We start from the raw sequence: 19399 nt of genomic DNA, 5'->3' as shown, positions 1-19399 counted from the left end.
GGGCGGAGCGTCCCCCCTCACTGCAGAACTACAACTCCCAGCTGCCCCGCGGCCGCCGCCTTGTTGCGTGTCCGCTGGGAGGATGGTGACAGCGGGAGGATGGAGTCCGGTGAGGGGAGATGGGGGGCAGGGGGCACTGCGGCGGGGTCGGGGGATTGGCTGGGCGGCGGAAGGGGCGCTGCGGGCGGGACAGGGGAGAATGGAGAGGGGACCCGGCCTAGGGCGCGGGCCGGGTGTCGCGGGCGGGGCGGTTCCGATCCGGGCCCAGGGCTGTGGTCGCGGCCGGAGCCCCAGGCCCGGGCGTGTGGCGGGTGCCGCATGCGGTGACAGCCCAGGGGCGACGTGGCGCTGCGACGCGGCCCAGCTCCCGGGAAGCGCAGCTCCGGGCCCCGATCCTGCGCCAGCCGAGCTCCGAGTCCGAGCTGGCTTCCGAGCCCGGCCGGCGCCCGCGGCTGAGCCGGGACCCCGGCTGCTTTCCCCGGGCTGTTGCCAGGCCCGCTGTGCCGCGGGCAGGGGCTGCCCTAGAGGAAGATGGCAGCGGGTCCGGCGCTGTTACGCCCTGAGGTGACACAAGCTAGTGGCGAAGTGTCACTGTCGGTCCTGCCATAAGGACACTTCCGGGAGCCTCAGGCGGGACCTCCAGCACCAGCGCAAGTGGGGACTGAAATGGGATTAGCTCTTGGGCCAGGTGGCTGCGGTTAACAGGTTTCACTGTATCGTTCAGTGGTCTTGACTCAGCTCACAAACTTGGTTGTCCAGCCAGGTGAAAATAACGTTGATTAAAAACACCACGGAGTTTCCTTAGATCAGTTACTAAGAACATCTTTAGATTATTTTTAAAAAGTGCAGAGTTGATTTTGTTTCCATCCATGCTGTTTACTTTTTGCACTTCAGTCAGGTGACCAATTAAAACATATTTGTCAGTTTCACCTTTCCCTTTCTGATGTTCTTTGCTGAAAATCTTACCTAGAATGGTTAAATTAAAAACTTTTAACAACGGCTTTAACATTAAAATGTTATGTAGTACAGTAGTAAATTTTTGTGAAACTGCTTTACAGAACCTAAATATGGAGCAGCAAAGAGTCCTGTGGCACCTTATGGAGCCTAAACTAGGTGTTGGTATCCACTTAATATAGGGCTTAGGACAAAAAATAGAGCTGAGTAAATCCACTTGTACAGTTGTCATATTTAGATATGGTTATTGGGTAATTTAGAAGTATTCAAAGTATGTAATTCACCTAAGTCCTGTCACTATACTCAGGAAATTGCAGGGTCTAGGCCTGGATTTGTAGTGTTAAAGCCTGCTCTACTGTTGCATGGATATTTACTTCAAGCTTTTTAGCATAGTGTTGACATCAGCTTATCTGCAGCCCTGAAGCTGATCCTTTGACAATTGTGACTGCCAACTGGATGGAATAAATAAAATGTGTCAACACAGTATGCATTCACTAGATTATGATATCAGAAATCATTTTGATTATGCATGTAAATGTTTTGGTATTGAGTGTGTCATTCATTATGGCCCTGGATTTTTCCCATTGGCTCCCATAGAAGCAGGTCTAGGTGTGTGTATATATACATACACGCAGACACCTATAGTTAAAGTTCACTGTTTTACAGGAATTAGCAATCATTTATTCAGGTTGAATAAAAATATACATGATGCCTGATTGCTAATTTTCTGGTTAATATATCCTAATCTGAGGAGGGTTTGTGTGAAACTCTCCAGGGTAGTCTCTAAAGTATAATATTTTTAAAACTGCATGTTTTCTTAAGTATGTTATTTACCTAATATTTTTAAAATTAATTCAAAGTCAATATTTTTTACTCTTTATGCTGTTTAATTTTGCACTCTGCTTACCTTGGACAGTAAAACTTGGTCAATTTCACTTTCTGAGTATAGTCAGTTTTGACTTCTGATTTTCAGGCACTTACACAAATGGTGCCATGTTTACATGTCAATACTTTTAAGAAATGTTTAAATAAATAAAACTTTTGTTTGACATTTTTTAAATGTCATGAAAAATGTTATTAGTTGTGATAAACTTTTTTCTTCAACAAAGAGCCTACATTTTGGACCTAATTTATCTAATAGTTAAAATGGCACTAACTATTCTAAAACGTTGGCCAGAATGCAGCGTTATCTTTTCTGTAGACATTTTGGTTCTAAGCCGGTGTATTTTATAGTCTATTGTGTAATCACATTTAATTATTTTACAGCAAGAAGAGTGGCTGTGTATAGTTGCTGTTAGTGGCAATTAGGAAAGAAAGACACACGATTAACTTTACACACATGAGGAGGCCTGTTAAATTCATTGTGATTTCTTGCATGCAAAGGTGTTTTCAAGATTGGGTCATAGATAGTAAACTCAGTGGGACCGGGACTGTATCTTTTTCTGCCTTTATATAGTGCCTAGCAAAATGGGTAATCCTGAGTGGAGCCTATAAATCTTTAGTAATATTAATATTACATGCAAGTTAAACATATTTAGCATGTATATTTATGACTTAATAATTAAACATCAGTTCACTGAGTATTTCTTAAATATGTCATTTGAAAGAAAAAATAATCAAAGCAAATAAAAACAATAATTCTTCAGCTGTAAAACTAAGCAATTCCTTCATTTCCATAAACTCCCACCAAAAATCATAATAAAATGAACTTCTATAATAGAATGAATCAATATAAGTGTTATATTTATTGATCTTAAAGTAAATAATTTTTATGGTGAATAATAGTGTTTTTTTCTGAATAAGAGATCCAAAATCTCCTGTTAGCAGACTAAGGTCCCAGTCCCACTTACACTTGGCACATGCTTAATTATAAGAAAGAGTAATGACATTGAAATGAGTGGAACGGTTCATGTGCTTAAAGTTAACTGTGTTTAGTGCAGGCCTGGGACATAAATTGTTCACCTAGACTTTGGGTGAAAGCCTAACCTCATTGAAGTCAGTGGCAAAAACTGCCATATGCTTCTATAGCACCAGGATTTCTCCCTGGGCTCTAGGGTCCAGGTGTCAGCCATAGTGTCTCCCAGAGCTTCTGGAGAGTTAAAATACAAAATTGCAATAAACGCTGGTCCATTTTAATGGCGGTGCATATTGCAGAGGGAAAATGGGGTAAATGCTGCTGCTGGAATGAAGTATTGGTCAGAAAACCCCCAAACTCTGGACTAGATCACTAGTTGGAGCTAGTTGCACTATAAGAACTCAAAGTGCTCCAAAAAGAACAAAGGGAACAAAATGGAGTTTGAATTTTCTCTGTTCCTGTTCAGTTTTATCCAAGAGTGAAAACCAGAGTACTCTCTTATCGGAATACCTAGAAGAATTTCCAGAAACAGATGGGTCAGTGTGGATTTTGGGAAGGCAATACCACCTTAAGACAGGTATGTTCATAATGACAATCCAGCTATAACTTTCATAGTTTATATGCCACAACATTTCCTCAGTGTTCATAACATTATTACTAGGTAAATCTGAGAGCAAAAATAAACTCACTTCTAAAAAGTAGACCAACTATATACAGCGGTGGTCACCCTAATATGAAATTAGCTGGCAGGAGGTTTACCAAAATAGCAAGTGCAGCATCTGTCACGGTTTCTGCAAACAGGGCACGCTTATCCTGCAGATTAGTTTCTCATTAGGTGGGTTATTTCTAGTAATCAAGTGTCATGGAATAAATAAGGGACTTTTTAAGAAAGATCACATCACAGGTATTAAACAATCAGCTACGGAGAACAATTTTTCACACAGAATCTTCCCAACAAAATAAGTAAAATCCTGACAGTACCCTTTAAAGTTTCTCCTATAAGAAAGTAGCAGGCAGCTGAGTATCTACTGTAGCTCATTTTAAAACTGGATGTGATGATGCAGGAAATATCAGTCATATCCTTAGTAACTTTGTAAATCAGAAGCATACACTGAAGCCACGTGCTCTTGGTGATAAATTGCATTTTAAAATACAAAGTAAATGCAATGAATCAGCAATTAACAGTATCCGGACACCAAGAAATTAAGTCTGTACAGTAGTTCAGACGACAACAAATCCACTATGCTGGATGTATGAATTTCTTACAGCATGAGATTCTCAGTTGAAAGTTTAATATGTTTTTAAAATTAAGTAGTAAAAATTGACTTTATCTTTCTGATGCATGTGTTGTTTTTATTTGATAAAAATAAACACTTTCCCTAGAAGCTGTCCCTGCAGTGTAATTATAGCATAATACCCTACCACACAGGAATGAGAGAGTAGGGCTGGTTTTTGTTCCTTGGAGAGTGTGTGGGGTAGCACCTTGTGTTGCACTTTCTGGATCGTGGCAGTCAACTCATTAATGGTGTTGATGGGCACTAGGGTGCTGTTGAAGAATCCTGATAATGGCTGGAAGGAGAAGTCAGTCGAAGGTAAACAACAAGGGGATAAAGGCAGTAAATAGTTAGATCCTCAAGAATTGTAGAGTGCCTTTGAGGGAATCCTGGAAATCTTAAAAAAAAAAAAAAAAGCTTTAATTTTTAAAACTGGAGAGATTAAAAATGCTGTAGAGTCAGTATAAACATTTTGATGAGATTGGTACAAAACTAGTGCAATTTGACTACAGCATAATCTTTTAAAAAATTCTTTACAAAAATATACTGTTATTTACTCTTCTTGGCCCAGCTTAATGGTTTAGTAATTCTAGATGTCAAAGTTGAATGTCACTCCAGAGTTTTTAAAATGAGACAGATTGTGCTCAGGAATTGGAATAAACAGACTAAATAGGGCCTGATAAACTGTCAGTTTAGAAGATTTAGTTTGTTCAGTCGTACTGGTGATTGGTTATGTATACAAGTCACAGCTTTATTTATTTGTCTATTGAGTTATGTTGGTTCCCACTGTGCTAGATATAGGGCGACCGGACAGCAAATGTGAAAAAATCGGGACGGGGTGAGGGGTAATAGGAGTCTATATAAGAAAAAGATCCAAAAATCGGAACTGTCCCCTATAAAATCAGGACATCTGGTCACCCTAGTTAGATAGTATATGGTGAACAATAAACTTTTGTCTAGGATAGGGAGCAGATCATAGTCTATATGGAAATTTTTTGTCACATTATCCTGTTAGGGAAAGGAGGGGTGGGGAAGACTAGGTATGGCTCTCCAAACCAGCAAGGTCCATCTTCTGAGATTTGCAGTGAAATTGCACATATCCCAGGGTATTTCCAGAGTGCCACTGCTTTTGCACAAAAACCCAATATTGTTGTTTGTAGGCACTGTAGTCAATATCTTCCTGTGACTTTTATGGTCTTCCTTCCCCAATGAGTAGCAAGGCTCTCACTGGTCTGCTTGGACATGCTCTCACACATCTCTGCAGTATTCAGGGTTAACATTCTCTAAGGTGGTGAAATCCTTGCAAGTGTGAGGAAGAAGATACCATGGAAAATGGACATTTCACTTTGTTTTCTCTCTGCATGGGACTATGCACTTAGGCTCATCCTTCCTCCTTCAGACCCAACTTGGTCTTTCTTAGTAGAAATTCTCCAAGTTTCTTGTCCTGTGTGTGATTTTGTTCGGAGGGGATAGTTCTGCATAGCAGTAGCTGGTTCAAGTTTAGCTTAGCTATTCAAAAACAGAAATGCTACTGCTCTAACCTTTGATGGCTAATAATTACTTCATGCTTACCCAATAGATTTGTTTAGTTTGTATATGTAACGTGCGCTGAATATTTAAAGTGATACATGTAGTATTTTTTATGTGAAAGTAAATAGACATCTCCTGTATATTCTATATGTTGCGTTAATGCTAAATGATCTTTGCAGTTAGGAGTTGGTAGTTAATATGGCTTGTTTTTAATTCTAGACAAATCTAAGTTATTGTTGATATAGAGTGCTCGTCTGTGGTTTACATACAGAAGAAAATTTTCACCAATTGGTGGGTATGCTTTAGGGTGAACAGCCCAATTTTTCTGTATTATTGTCTTGTTGAAAATTTAAAAGTGTGGAAGGAATCAAATTATTGTATATGAACTTACCAACTCCTAAATTATTAGAGGATTTAGAGGTATGACTTTTACTCCTTCTGAAAACCAAAAGGAAGTAGTGGGCCAGATTCCCTGGTAGTGAAAGCTGTGCTCACTTACACCAGTAGAAAATTTGGTCCTTGTGTTTATACTAACAGTGGAAATGACTTGTGACTGTTTCTCAAATGAATGGGTAATGCACAGTAGATCTGTTGTGCAAGAAATAAGTTTAACCTGTTTATTCACACACTAAAAATGATTTCACATTAAAGGAATAAAAGACGCTACTTAAACTTTCTGATTAAATTAAATTAATTTCCCAAATCATCACCCAAAGAACCATTTGGACTGGATAAGCTATGGGATTGGTAACGGGATAGAACCTTTACCTGTAGGTTGCCAATTTATATCTAGCTCAGGTGGGTAGAGCCCAAAACCTGTTATTTCATGGTCTCTGCCACGATTGCAAAAACCACCACAACTGGCATAATTAACAACACTACTGGCAATCTTACTAGAGAGTAAGTATCATTCACTACTAGAGGTAGTCTTCCTACTACAGAGTTGAGACGGATGGAACACTGTCCATGCGCTACCTGTTCTGTTGATAGATTTCCAGGTCAATTTAGCATCTTTCTCAAGCACTAAATTAAATAGAAACAAATAAAGGAGACTCTTGGAATTTACCATAGAATCCACTTTTTGATGCAGAACTGTGCTTAAGAATCTAAGCATTTAGTTTAAACTGATTTATCTTTCTGGTCTCCATGATTGTGAAGACAGCCTTAAAACATAAACAAATAGAAAATATTGTCCTCCTGAATCTGCAGACAGTTTGAAGCAATAGCTTGGAGAGGTGTGACCCTTATTAATAATCGTAATAGATTATTATTTCACTGCATCCAACAAACTGTCCAGTGTTTCACCAGATGCCAGATGTTTCATCTGTATTTGCTTCCTACCCAAATGCTGAAACCTCCAGCTTCAAACCCTCAAAGCTTATGCAGCGCATTTACTAATATATATGCACACACATATACTTTGGTATATTGCAAACTGAAAATGGGAGAAGATTATAATATAATATTAAAATATGGAGGTTACTGTACCAATTGCATTACTCTTTCCATATTGAATTCCATTGGGTCCACTGCCTACACCTCCATCTTTTGTTTTGGTTTCATAGTGCTCATAGGACCTCACTGCAGAGTTTAGTTCTGGCTTAGCACCATGTACAGAGTCCTGCATATAGACTTGTACATTTTATCCTTGAATTTGGCACAGTTTGGTAAACAACTTTACATGGTTGCTTCTTTGTCTTTTGTCTTGCATCAACAAAGAATTCTGCTTTTTATTGAGCTGTATCAGTACTGGTCTCCACACAAATCTGTTTGGCAGAGCCTGAACACTTCTCTAGAAGCCAGACTGATGCTAAAAATCTTTCTTTCTCAATTTCTCTTCATCCACAGGACACTTGTTAAAGAGCCGAACTTTTCTTGACTACCTAGATTTCAACAATTTGATTTTTGTGGTTCCAATTTCAGTCAAGAACCCAGATTAATTGTAATAATTCTTGTTAATAGGAGGCACAGGCCCTTCATCTGATACTGGCTGGGGATGCATGCTGCGATGTGGACAGATGATGCTCGCACAGGCCCTGATTTGCAGGCATTTAGGAAGGGGTGAGCATATTGTTACTTTGTGAAATATGTTAGGAGGCTCTGTGTTATTTGGGTGACATTTAACGTTGGTGTGAAAGCCCAGTACAATAGACAGCCACTGAGAGATGTAGGACTAAAGTAACTAGTGAAAGTCTCTTCAGAATGATTGACAGAAATGACTAGTAAATGATGTCTCCAGACAAGAGGAAACTGTCAGTGTTTCATTCTGACCCACCAGGGGTGAATTGTTTTGGTGGTTCAGCAGAAAAATAAGAACAAAGGGTTTACCAAGTGGGACTCCTGTCTTTATTATTTAATAGAGCTTTGCATGACAAATAATGAGATTGGTGCCTGGGTGGAAACTGCTGCTGCCTGACTGATTTTCTGTCATCGTGTTCATTGTTTATGTGGTGCCCAAATTGTACTAATTGCTTTATAGGCAAAAAAAAGAAGAATTCTTTGTAGCTTGATAGCTTGGTCCAGTAAAAGATATGACCTCACCCACGTTGTCTTTCTAATATCCTGGGACCAACATGGCTACAACAATACTGCAAATTATAGGCAAATATGCAGATAGTTTCCCTACCTCCAGCCTAAGGTCCCAATCCTGCAACAGAATTCACTAAGTGGGGACCCATACACCTGTCTGAGTGTTCCAGGATTACAGCCAGAGTAATTTTAGGCGTAATACACATTAGAGCTCTTGTATTGAGTCAGCTGTTTTGGTTAGGATGTGAGTTTATACCAGTATAGTTAAATGGGTACAGACCCTGCTGTGGACACCTATATACTGCTGTAACTTAGTCCACAGTAAAGCGTATGCCACTTTTAACTATATCTGTTTCTAAACTGATACAGCAAAGTGATGCAAAAAAAGTGTAGCCAAGTTCTTATTGTCTCCTTCTGACTATCAAGATTTTTGTGAAAACATTCTTGGTTCGTGTTGTATTTTAGAAAAGCAGTCTCTTCCCTTTAAAAAAAAAATATATATATATATATATATATATATATATATATATATATATATATATATATATATTAGCATTCAGGGATAAATTGAGCACCTTTTCTGTGACAGAACAACACACATCTTCCTGTTCAGAGACGCTGAGACTTATTTTGGCATCTTCTTGACCTTTTCTTTTTTCTTTATTAAATATTCTCCCGATGCTGCCTCTGAAGAGTTGTTGCCCTCTGGGGCCAAACTTTACTCATTAAAACTGGTGTAAATTGGGGAGAAAAGCTCCACTCATGATTGCATAGTATGAAATGCTAGACAGAGTTTGGAGTATGTCAGTTAATCTATATAACTTTTTCCCTGTAAGACTGGCAGTGGGAGAGACACAAAAAACAACCTGAGGAATATCACAAGATCCTGCGATGCTTCATAGACAGAAAAGATTGCTGTTATTCTATCCACCAAATGGGTAAGGGCAGGTATCATCGGCTTTTTATGACTCAAGTTGCTAATGTGTTTAAAGTGTATTAATTTTAAAATATATAATCATGAAACAAAAGAAGGATTATGGAGACAAAGCAGATAAGCATATATAGAAGATTTAATGCATACCAAAAATATACTGAGGTCTAAATCCAGTATGTACAATAGAAATAACAACTAGCTCCAGATAGAATATGTGACTAATTAGGGACCAGACTTTAATAATGTTAAATCAGTGCTTACCAACATGGATTCTCTTGCACTGGCCCATAGATTGTAGTGAGGGGTGTCAGTAGTCAGAATGCAGTTTAGAGCTTCTCAATTATGGAAACTAATCCTCATTGCAGTTGTAAAAAGAGAACAGATAGTATATCAATAATCTGATTACATGTAAATATTTTACAATAGTTTTAAAATCTGTGCAACAAAATATTAATAGGATGTGCCATTTAATACATGTTGTCACCTGATATTTATGCTCTTTTGTGTGTGTTTTGTTTCTAATAAAAACAGCACAGATGGGTGTAGGAGAGGGGAAGTCAATTGGAGAATGGTTTGGACCAAATACGGTTGCACAAGTGCTAAAGTAAGCAAAACCTACATATGTATTTAGAATGTATTTACCCTGAATAGTTCAAATCAGATGCAGCATAGCTGTCTAAGAGTGATGACCTCCAGTTCTGGATTTTGAAACAATGTAAAGTTTGGAGGCATTGGCTTAAACCCATGTATAGTCTGAACTGAGGTCCTGCTTTTACTCAATTATATACAAGGATTCTTTGAGTTATATGACTTGTCCATGTCCAACAGGGGCATAGGTAGGACTGTCCCTAAATCAAACATGTGAGATACGTAAGAAAAATACTGCATTTCTTCTACAAAAGTTTTATATGAAAAAAATCATGTTTATAAGTAGGTTAGTTTTATTTATTTAGTATCAGAGGGGTAGCCGTGTTAGTCTGGATCTGTAAAAGCAGCAAAGAATCTTGTGGCACCTTATAGACTGACAGACGTTTTGGAGCATGAGCTTTCGTGGGTGAATACATCCATCTGACATGCATCCGACAAAGTGGGTATTCACCCACGAAAGCTCATGCTCCAAAACGTCTGTTAGTCTATAAGGTGCCACAAGATTCTTTGCTGCTTTTATTTATTTATTTACTTATACTGACAGTGTATAGTGATAAAACAAATTATTAGGGCTATCAGTTGTTTGCAGTTAACTCACGTGATTAACTAAAAATTAATTGCGATTAAAAATTAATCAAGATTAATCAGTTAATTGCACTGTTAAATAATAGAATACCAATTGAAATGTATTAAATATTTTGGCTGTTTTTCTACATTTTCATATAGTATTCTGTGTTGTAATTGAAATCAAAGTGTATATTATTTTTGCTTACAAATATTTGCACTGTAAAAATGATAAACAAAAGAAATAGTATTTTTCAATTCACCTCATACAAGTACTGTAATGCAATCTGTCTTGAAAGTGCAACTTACAAACGTAGATTTTTTTTGTTTATTACATGACTGCACTCAAAAACAAAACAGTATAAAACTTCAGAGCCTACAAGTTGACTCAGTCCTACATGCATCTGAAGAAGTGGGTATTCACCCACGAAAGCTCATGCTCCAAAACGTCTGTTAGTCTATAAGGTGCCACAGGATTCTTTGCTGCCTTTTCAGTCCTACTTCTTGTTCAGCCAATCGCTAAGACAAACAAGTTTGTTTACATTCAAGGGAGATAGTGCTGCCCTCTTCTTATTTATACCGTCACCAGGAAGTGAGAACAGATATGTGCATGGCAGTTTTGAAGCAGACTTTGCAAGGTATTTACGTGCCAGGTATGCTAAACATTCATATGCCCCTTCATGCTTCGGCCACCATTCCAGAGGATATGCTTCCATCCTGATAACGCTCATTAAAAAAAAAAAAGCATTAATTCAATTTCTGACAACTCTTTGGGGCAGAATTGTATGTCCCCAGCTCTGTTTTACCCACATTCTGCCATATATTTCCTGTTATAGCAGTCTCGGATTATGACCCAGCACATGTTGTTCATTTTAAGAACACTTTCACTGCAGATTTGACAAGATGCAAAGACGGTACCAATGTGAGATTTCTAAAGATAGCTACAGCACTTGACCCAAGGTTTAAGAATCTGAAGTGCCTTAAAAAAGAGAGAGATTAAAAAAAAAAAAAATTAAAAAAAAAATCCAAAATCTGAGAGGGATGAGGTGTGGAGCTTGCTTTCAGAAGTCTTAAAAGAGCAACATTTCGATGGGGAAATTACAGAAACCGAACCACCAAAAAAGAAAAATCAGCCTTCTGCTGGTGGTTTCTGATTCAGATAATGAAAATGAACATGCTTTGGATTGTTATTCAGCAGAACCTGTCATCAGAATGAATGCATGTCTTCTGGAATGGTGGTTGAAGCCTGAAGGGACATGTGAATCTTTAGTGCATCTGGCATGTAAATATCTTGTGACGTCGGCTACAACAATGCCACAAGAACGCCTGTTCTCACTTTCAGGTGACATTGTAAATAAGAAGCGGACAGCATTATCTCCTTCAAATGTAAACAAACTTGTTTGTCTGAGCAATTGGCTGAACAAGAAGTAGGACTGAGTGGACTTGCAGGCTCTAAAATTTTACATTGTTTTATTTTTGAATGCAGGTTTTTTGTACATAATTCTACATGTGCAGGTTCAACTTTCATGATAAAGAGATTGCACTACAGTTCTTGTATTAGATGAATTGAAAAATATTATTTCTTTTGGGTTTTTTACAGTGCAAATACTTGTAATCAAAAATAAATATAAAGTGAACACTGTACACTTTATATTCTGTGTTGTAACTGAAATCAATATGTTTGAAAATGTAGAAGATGTCCCAAAATATTTAAATAAATGATATTCTATTATTGTTTAACAGAGCAATTAATCGTGATTAATTTTTTTAATCACTTGAGAGCCCTACGAGTTATATTTAATTTTAGCTGCTTTAACTAGAGTTTAACAATGAAACCTAGATAGTGGTTTACATAGTCAGAGAGCTGTAAGCCAGTATATTCATTTAAGGATGTTCTGTTGAACTACATAAAAAAAAAGTATAGTAGACTCAGCATAGTGTCTATGACTTAACTTTCTCGTACAACTTTTCTTTCGTCACTTCATCTGGGACTGAGTTTGACAGATTTATGGCCTGATCCTACCAACACTTATGCACATCAGTAATCTCACTGAATTTTGTAGAACTACTCATGCATAAGGTTACTCACATGTGCAAGTGGATTGTAAGCTCTTTGGGGCAGAGACTGTCTCTTTGTTCTGCGTTTACACAGCGCCTAACACAATGGGGTCCTGGACAATGACTGGGGCTCCTAAGTGTGACTGCAACACAAATAATGAAAATAATGTAAAGTAGCAAGGTTGTAGAGTGCAATTGCTTTGCTATTGGCAATGAGCCAAGAAATTTTTCACACACGTTATTTCACTTTCATGCTATCTCTGCATTCTCTTCTACGTCATAATTTTACTTTGACTAATAAAAAATACAGCAAATGCTGTTTTTGTTAAGAATTTATTTATATTTATTCAAAGGCCATCTAATTGCATTGAGTGCCAAGCTACACTTTTGGCTCCTGAATGACAATACACTTTTTCACTAATTACTATCTTTAATGTTTTCCAGAAAGCTTGCTTTATTTGATGAATGGAATTCCTTAGCAGTTTATGTATCTATGGACAATACTGTGGTCATTGAAGACATCAGTAAGTTACAAACACTGGCTCTCACTTAAATTAAAGTTTCTTATTTGCCAAAGTACCTTAAAAAATGTAGTTAATTAAAAAAATGCATTTTGGGCCTTACTTATTACCCTAATTGAGAAATAAGGTGTGTGGGGGACAGTTCTTGGGATACCCAGTACTATGCATCACCTTGTTACCCCCTCCTCTAGCAAGACATATAGTTACCCAAGAAAGCTTCCGGTGCTAAATGTTGTTTGGTTAAACATAACTTTATCTAGTAAAATCATCATCTCCTAGTCATCGACCTGATCCCTAATATCTTCTTGTAACCTGGCATCCTAGTCTGTGTCTACCAGGATTACTTGTAATTATACAGCCACAATGTACACACTACCCTCCTTAAAAGCTGGGACCTTCTGTAAGAAAGATCTCTGAAAAAGCATCTTAATTTTCCATTCATTTGAAATGTTTATAATATAGTCCTTAGCGAATTGACACATCTCTCCTCCTTGCTCCCACAGAAAAAATGTGTTGGTGCCCTCCTCAGAGCAGCAGTGCTGCACGTAGCAGCACGTTCTCACACAGAAGTGCTCTCAGTCAAAACAAGAACACAGCAGGGTTTTGCTCAGGCTGGAAACCTCTCTTGCTCATTATACCTCTACGACTGGGGATAAATCACATCAATCCGATTTATATTGATGCTTTTAAAGTGAGTCACTGTCCCTGAAGTGATTGTTATGCTGCATGTCATTTACAAACAGTTTAGATATCTCTGATACCAATATACAGGACAACTAAAATTTCATTTTTCCCCTTTGAATCTCTAGGAATGTTTTAAGATGCCACAGTCTTTGGGGGCATTAGGAGGGAAACCAAATAATGCCTACTATTTCATAGGATTTTTAGGTAAGGAAAAAATTAATTACAGATAAGTTGATGGGCTAAGGAACTGGGCCTGGTCTGAAGAAACATCAGGAAGTGTAAAACCGAAGCTGCTGGAAAATGTAGTTAAGGAAAGAGATAAGGAGAGTAGGAGAAACGGATAATTAGATAACTCCAGAATAATACACTATGATCTTTTATAGGAAAGGTAGAGTGAAGTTGGGTATAGAAATAAGTAACAACATCAGTAAGAGTCATGTGATATGAAAGGCTAGTTGAATAGTATTTGGCAAATCTATTAGACAGATGTTACTAGTGTGTAGTCCTGTATTGTTTCCTAATCTGTAGTTTCAAGTTTTATTCTTTTGCTTCATTTTTTTCTTCAAGTCAAGATCAGCATTTTCCCTGATTAAAGCTCATTTGTTTGATTTCTGCTCACTTCTCTAACTTCACTAGATCTTGCTGTCTTTAAATGCTAGCCTTGCATCAATGTATTTTAATCACTTGCCTTTCCTTTGTCAGTTACAGTAACATTCAGTGCTAGACTTAATCTTTTTTGAAACTTCACCCCATTTGACTTGTTATGAATAACTGCTCTCTATTTATGACCTATCCATCCATTTTTTGATAAAACCAGTGGTATTTTTATTCAGACCTCATTGTTTCAGTCTCTCCAAGTCTAATATGAAACAACGTTGAATGCCTAACTGAATTCTAGATTATATTTGTGGTCATCCTGTGACCTGTAAAATGGTAGAATTTACATTTTAAAAGTTTTAAATGTTATGTTAGCTCTTGGAAATAAAGGAAAATAAAGGTCAAAGTAAAAATCCTTACAAATCACCACAGTAAGCTATACCAGATATGGTGCCACACTCTTCCTGAATTTCCCAATTTCAGAATGCATAGCTAGCAAAAGTCTAATCAATCTTAATCATGATGATGATCTAAATTCTATCTTACAAGTCCAGGTTCAGTGGTATTACAAATGATTAAATATATTTTACCTGCACAGGAAATGAGCTGATCTATTTGGACCCTCACACCACTCAGATTTTTGTAGATCTGGAGGAAAACGGTACGGTTGATGACCAAAGCTTCCATTGTCAGCAGGCCCCACATCGAATGAAGATCATGAATTTGGATCCCTCCGTAGCATTAGTAAGTGTTAGGAAGAAAGGTAGCATGAACTTCTATTACAAAACTGTACATTGGTACTGATAAGGGTAGTTGTGCATTTACCTGAGCAGAATCATGAATGACTATAAAAAATTTTCCATATATGCAGAATTTATCTTCATTGATAATCTCAGCAGTAATTTTGCTGAGATTAATGTTCCCTCCAATAGGAAACTGGATATTTGAATGGTAGTGGCTAATTATTTTTGGTAATAGAGAAGCCTCCACTTTTTGCAGAGCCAGTGTAGTGTAATGGGTGAAGCAGGGAATTTAATCAGAATTCCATCAGAATTCCTGGGTCCTTTCTCTTCTTTACCTCTCAGTTTACCAATTTGTTAGTAGTTACAGTCCAGGATACTTTACAGGAATATTACAATTCTTAATTACCCGAATTCTGATATCATTCCAGTTACACGCACTATTGACACCAGTAAGGTTACTCTTCATTCTCCTTCTCTGTGTAAGATCAGAATTGGCCCGATGTTTGTAAAGTGTTTTGAGTTCCCGAATGAAAGATGATGTAAACATATGTTGTTGTTAATACCACTTTTAGCAGGAAAATATCTGCTGTTAGTGAGTAAAATTTAACTACGCAAATGTTCAAACCATGAAAAAGCACAACCAGCCAGTCCATTCAGTAATATAACTGAGTCTGATATTCACAATACAGCCACTCTTGGAAGTGTCATGTATATGGTAGTTCATCCACAGTGGCAGGTTAAACTTGCAGCCAGATGGACAATTGTGGTAAATTGGCATGGCCCTATTGACTTCAGGGGAGCTGCAATTATTATTTGCATGCTGGTAGAGCCTACAGGCCTCAGACTGTACAGTGCGTAAAGCAAATCTCAAACATAATACAGTCATTGCTTTAAAGGGTTTATAGTTGAAATAGATAAGACAGATGAACAGGAGAGGGGGGAAAAAGAGCAGAGCATTCAGTATGATGAGTGGCAAATGTTCAGTTCCTTGTTTTTTCAATTTTTTTCCCCTGTGACCTTTGTTTTACTCCAGTTCAGAATCTGGTCCTTAGTCTGATACATATTTTGGGTCTTACACATGATAGTATGTGCTACTGCAAAACAGTGGCTTAATTCTGCCTTATTTGCTAATATTGCAAGTAACTTGCAGAGAAAAAATTATCTGTTTTTTCCCCCTTCAGGGCTTCTTTTGTAAAGAAGAAAAAGACTTTGATAACTGGTGTAGTCTTGTACAAAAGGTAACAATGGGATATTCTTTTAATTTGATCTGCCTCAGGTTAGGTACACATTTTACCAACAAAACTGTAAATGAAAACTCCCCATAAATATCTGTCAGTGTATAGTAGCTAAATGAGTTATATAGAAAAATATATTAGTAAAGAGAGATGCTGTTGAAGTGCTAAGCAAAGACTATATAGCACTTTGAAAACCAGGTCCCCCTATCATTTGGAAAGTGGCTGTAAAAATATCTAAAGTAATCTAGTTAGCTGCTAAAAATACATTATTTTAAAAAGCCAGTTCTTACTGAATGACCAATAGTTGGGCTCTGTCTTGGCTAGTTCCTTTCCTGAGACCTCCTATTGCTGTTTAATGGTGATGTATTATTAAATATCCTATGCCTTAGAATTAACTCGTTACACTTAGGCCAGATTCTGTGAGGGGCTGGATCCCTTCAAGTCATGGGAGCTGAGTGTGTTGTGCACCCTGCAGGCAGTACTTGGCACCTTGCAGGACAACACTCACATTGTGCATGGTCTCAGCCAGGGGTGAAGGTAACTTAATGGACTTTCCGGTACGCATAGTTGCCAGTGTCCTGTGCAAGGTAGGGGGGAGTGGTTCTGGGCCCCTGAAGAGAGGGGGCCAGACTTCCCCAGCCAGCCCTTCAATGCAGCCCAGCCTGTGTTGCCTGGAGCTCCGGAGGCAATTTAAAGGGCCCAGTGCTCTGGTGGCGGGGAGCCCCAAGCTCTTTAAGTCGCTGCTGGAGCCATGGGGTAAAGGCAGCTGGGAGCCCTGGGGCTCCGGCCACTGGCAAGAACACTGGGCCCTTTTAAGTCACCAGGCCCGGGGTCTCTGCCCCTTTTGTTCTCTCCCTCCCTCCCCATCAGTTGTTCTGCTGATAGTTGGCTTTTCTTACCAGTATGCTATACTGGACCATATCTGCGTATTTTCACCTCTGGTCTCAACTTATTGTGGGAAGTAATAGTAGGCTGAGGGCAAAGTGACTTCAAACTCCAGAAAACATTTATTCCTAAAACCAATTGATGGTTTCCTCAGGAAGTCAGTTTGCAAACCCATTAAAAAAAAAACCCAACAGGTTAAAAACAGCAGAACTTGGTTTTAGTAATAACAGATCAAATCAGATCAAATCTCATATCAAAAGTTGTCCTTCAAAATCCATTATTTTTTGGAGCTGCTGTGTTTGTCCTCTGCTCCTATCACCTGATGGTGCACTTAGTAAGGATCTAATTAGGAATAATTTTTGATATTTTCAAAGATTTGAAAATATTTCATGCTCTTCTTGCCACTTTGTTGCATATACATACACAAGCTATAGTTTTTGTTTATCAGAGCTAATTATAACATGTCTGACAATCTGTGGTAGAGCTCAAGAGATCTATCTTCCATGCATATTTGATTGAAGAAATTCACTCTATGCAGATCTGTAAAATGACCTTTTTAATGAGGGTTGCACAAAGTATAACAGGATTCCATTTTGTATGGGCATAAATTATTTATTATTACCACCCTCTTGTAACTGTTTTGACTGACCAGCCAAGTAGATCTGTTGTTGGACTTTCCATTAATATGATACTTTTTTTAAAAGAGAAAGTGCTTTATCCTCAGGAGATTCTGAAGCAGCAGAGTCTTCGGATGTTTGAGTTAGTCCAAAATCATCCAGCCCATTGGCCTCCTTTCATACCTCCAGCAAAACCAGAAGTCACAACGTCAGGAGCAGGTACAGTATTGACTTGAGTGGACTATAGTTCAGCAATATGTTCCTCACTTAACCAGTAGGAGAAATAGTCACAGGTAGAGCAGCTATGCTTTGCTAATTGTCTTATGCTGAATGTGATTAGCTAATCCATTCGTTAATACTGGTAGCAACTTGAATGCCAGATTTACTTACAAAGGCTAAATGTGATTTCCAGCATATCTTGCCCTAAAAAGTCTTCCAAAGTGAAAAGCAATAGGCATGTTTATTAATATTGGTTTCATTTTTGTTGGCAGAACTTATTGAATCTACCGATAAACTGCTTGAGTTGGAAGAAGAATTTGAAATCCTGAGTGTATGAAGGAAGCTATGGTGATTTTTTTGTGTTGAACATATTGCATTGACTTCAGACAAACAGCCATTCTAGCCCACAAGTGCCTGAAATTATGGACAACAGAGCACAAAACCATAGTAGTACCCAAAACTCAGACAGTGACAGTTTAACAAGATCTTCCCTGGGTGGAAAGTGAAGCAAAGATCCCATTGTCAGACACTTCAAGGGAATCTCTGCTTCCAGCATGCATTTTATTTGAAGACAAATGGACCTTTTGAGATGAAGGCAAAAACAATATATTAAAGTAAAGACTATGGTATATCACTGGGCTCTACCTTGAAGAAAGAGATGACTCAAATGGCTATTCTTGCTCTCGTATGCAATTGTGTAGTCCTTAAAAAAAGCAAAATGGCATTGAGTTAAAGGAGGACGTTTACTTCTGTTCCCTCCTGTGGGCTGCATCATAGGAATAAATTCATCATCTTTTTTAAAAGATCAACTAGATCAGAAGAAAATTGTTTCCTTGTTAAATATTTTAACATGTATTTGAGCAACCACACTTATTACACAAATGTTTCTGTAAAAGGAACTATGTCTAATGTGTACATTTGGAATAGCCTTCCTGTTTCTGGGAGACCTAAAATAAACAGGAGACTCAATTAGTTGATATAGATCACGATCACTGCTATAGTTATGACATATTTCACCTTGACCTTAAAACTTAGGTGGTTGATTTTTGTTACAACAAGAAGGCAAAGGTGTTTTTTTAAAACTGTATCTTATTTATTTTAAAATAGATTTATTTACACAAGTTTCTCTGTAACAGCACTTTATCTGTGCATCTAATAAATTTCTTAAGCTTTTCATAGGCTACTTGCTATAGTTTGTGAATTTGCTTGCACAGATCATAAGTATAAAACAAAAAGTTATCCCAAACTGATGACACACACACACACACACACACACACACACACACACACACACACACACACACACACACACACACTCTCTCTCTCTCTCTCTCTCTCTCCTCTCTCTCTCTCTCTCTCTCTATTTAAGGTCCCCTGATTCTGCTTTGTTACCTTATCAAGTCTATTTTGGTAAAAGTTCCTTAGATATACAAGTCCCTAGCAGAGTTATGTGGTTAGATGTTTATTTAAACTGCAGATATCTCTAGTAGCTTTGAGAACAAGGGTTCAAAAATATCAAGCCCTTACTGTGCACAAGGGCTTTTAATGAATT

The 19399-nt window shown here is 38.0% G+C and overlaps 1 protein-coding gene across 3 annotated transcripts; it reads left to right on the top strand.

Moving 5' to 3' along the window:
* The first annotated feature begins 16 nt into the window (after positions 1–16).
* ATG4A (autophagy related 4A cysteine peptidase) lies at positions 17–19028 on the top strand. 3 transcript variants are annotated; one of them, XM_030574375.1, is made up of 13 exons: positions 17–109; positions 3276–3386; positions 5833–5904; positions 7576–7674; positions 8979–9080; positions 9608–9680; positions 12791–12870; positions 13371–13558; positions 13677–13755; positions 14747–14892; positions 16073–16129; positions 17736–17847; positions 18120–19028. In XM_030574375.1, exons 4-13 carry the CDS (start codon positions 7614–7616, stop codon positions 18182–18184), a joined length of 963 nt encoding a protein of 320 aa, XP_030430235.1. In that variant the 5' UTR covers positions 17–109; positions 3276–3386; positions 5833–5904; positions 7576–7613; the 3' UTR covers positions 18185–19028. The 3 variants fall into 3 exon arrangements, with proteins under 3 accessions (XP_030430235.1, XP_030430236.1, XP_030430234.1); XM_030574376.1 differs by lacking the exon at positions 3276–3386 and having other exon boundaries at positions 44–109; XM_030574374.1 differs by lacking the exons at positions 17–109; positions 3276–3386; positions 5833–5904; positions 16073–16129.
* The last annotated feature ends 371 nt before the right edge of the window (positions 19029–19399 follow it).

The sequence above is a fragment of the Gopherus evgoodei genome, chromosome 9 (assembly GCF_007399415.2).
Source record: "Gopherus evgoodei ecotype Sinaloan lineage chromosome 9, rGopEvg1_v1.p, whole genome shotgun sequence".
In the NCBI taxonomy this organism is placed as follows: domain Eukaryota; kingdom Metazoa; phylum Chordata; order Testudines; family Testudinidae; genus Gopherus; species Gopherus evgoodei.
Note: the sequence above shows the minus strand (reverse complement) of the source record. Positions and strands in the feature narration are given on the sequence as shown.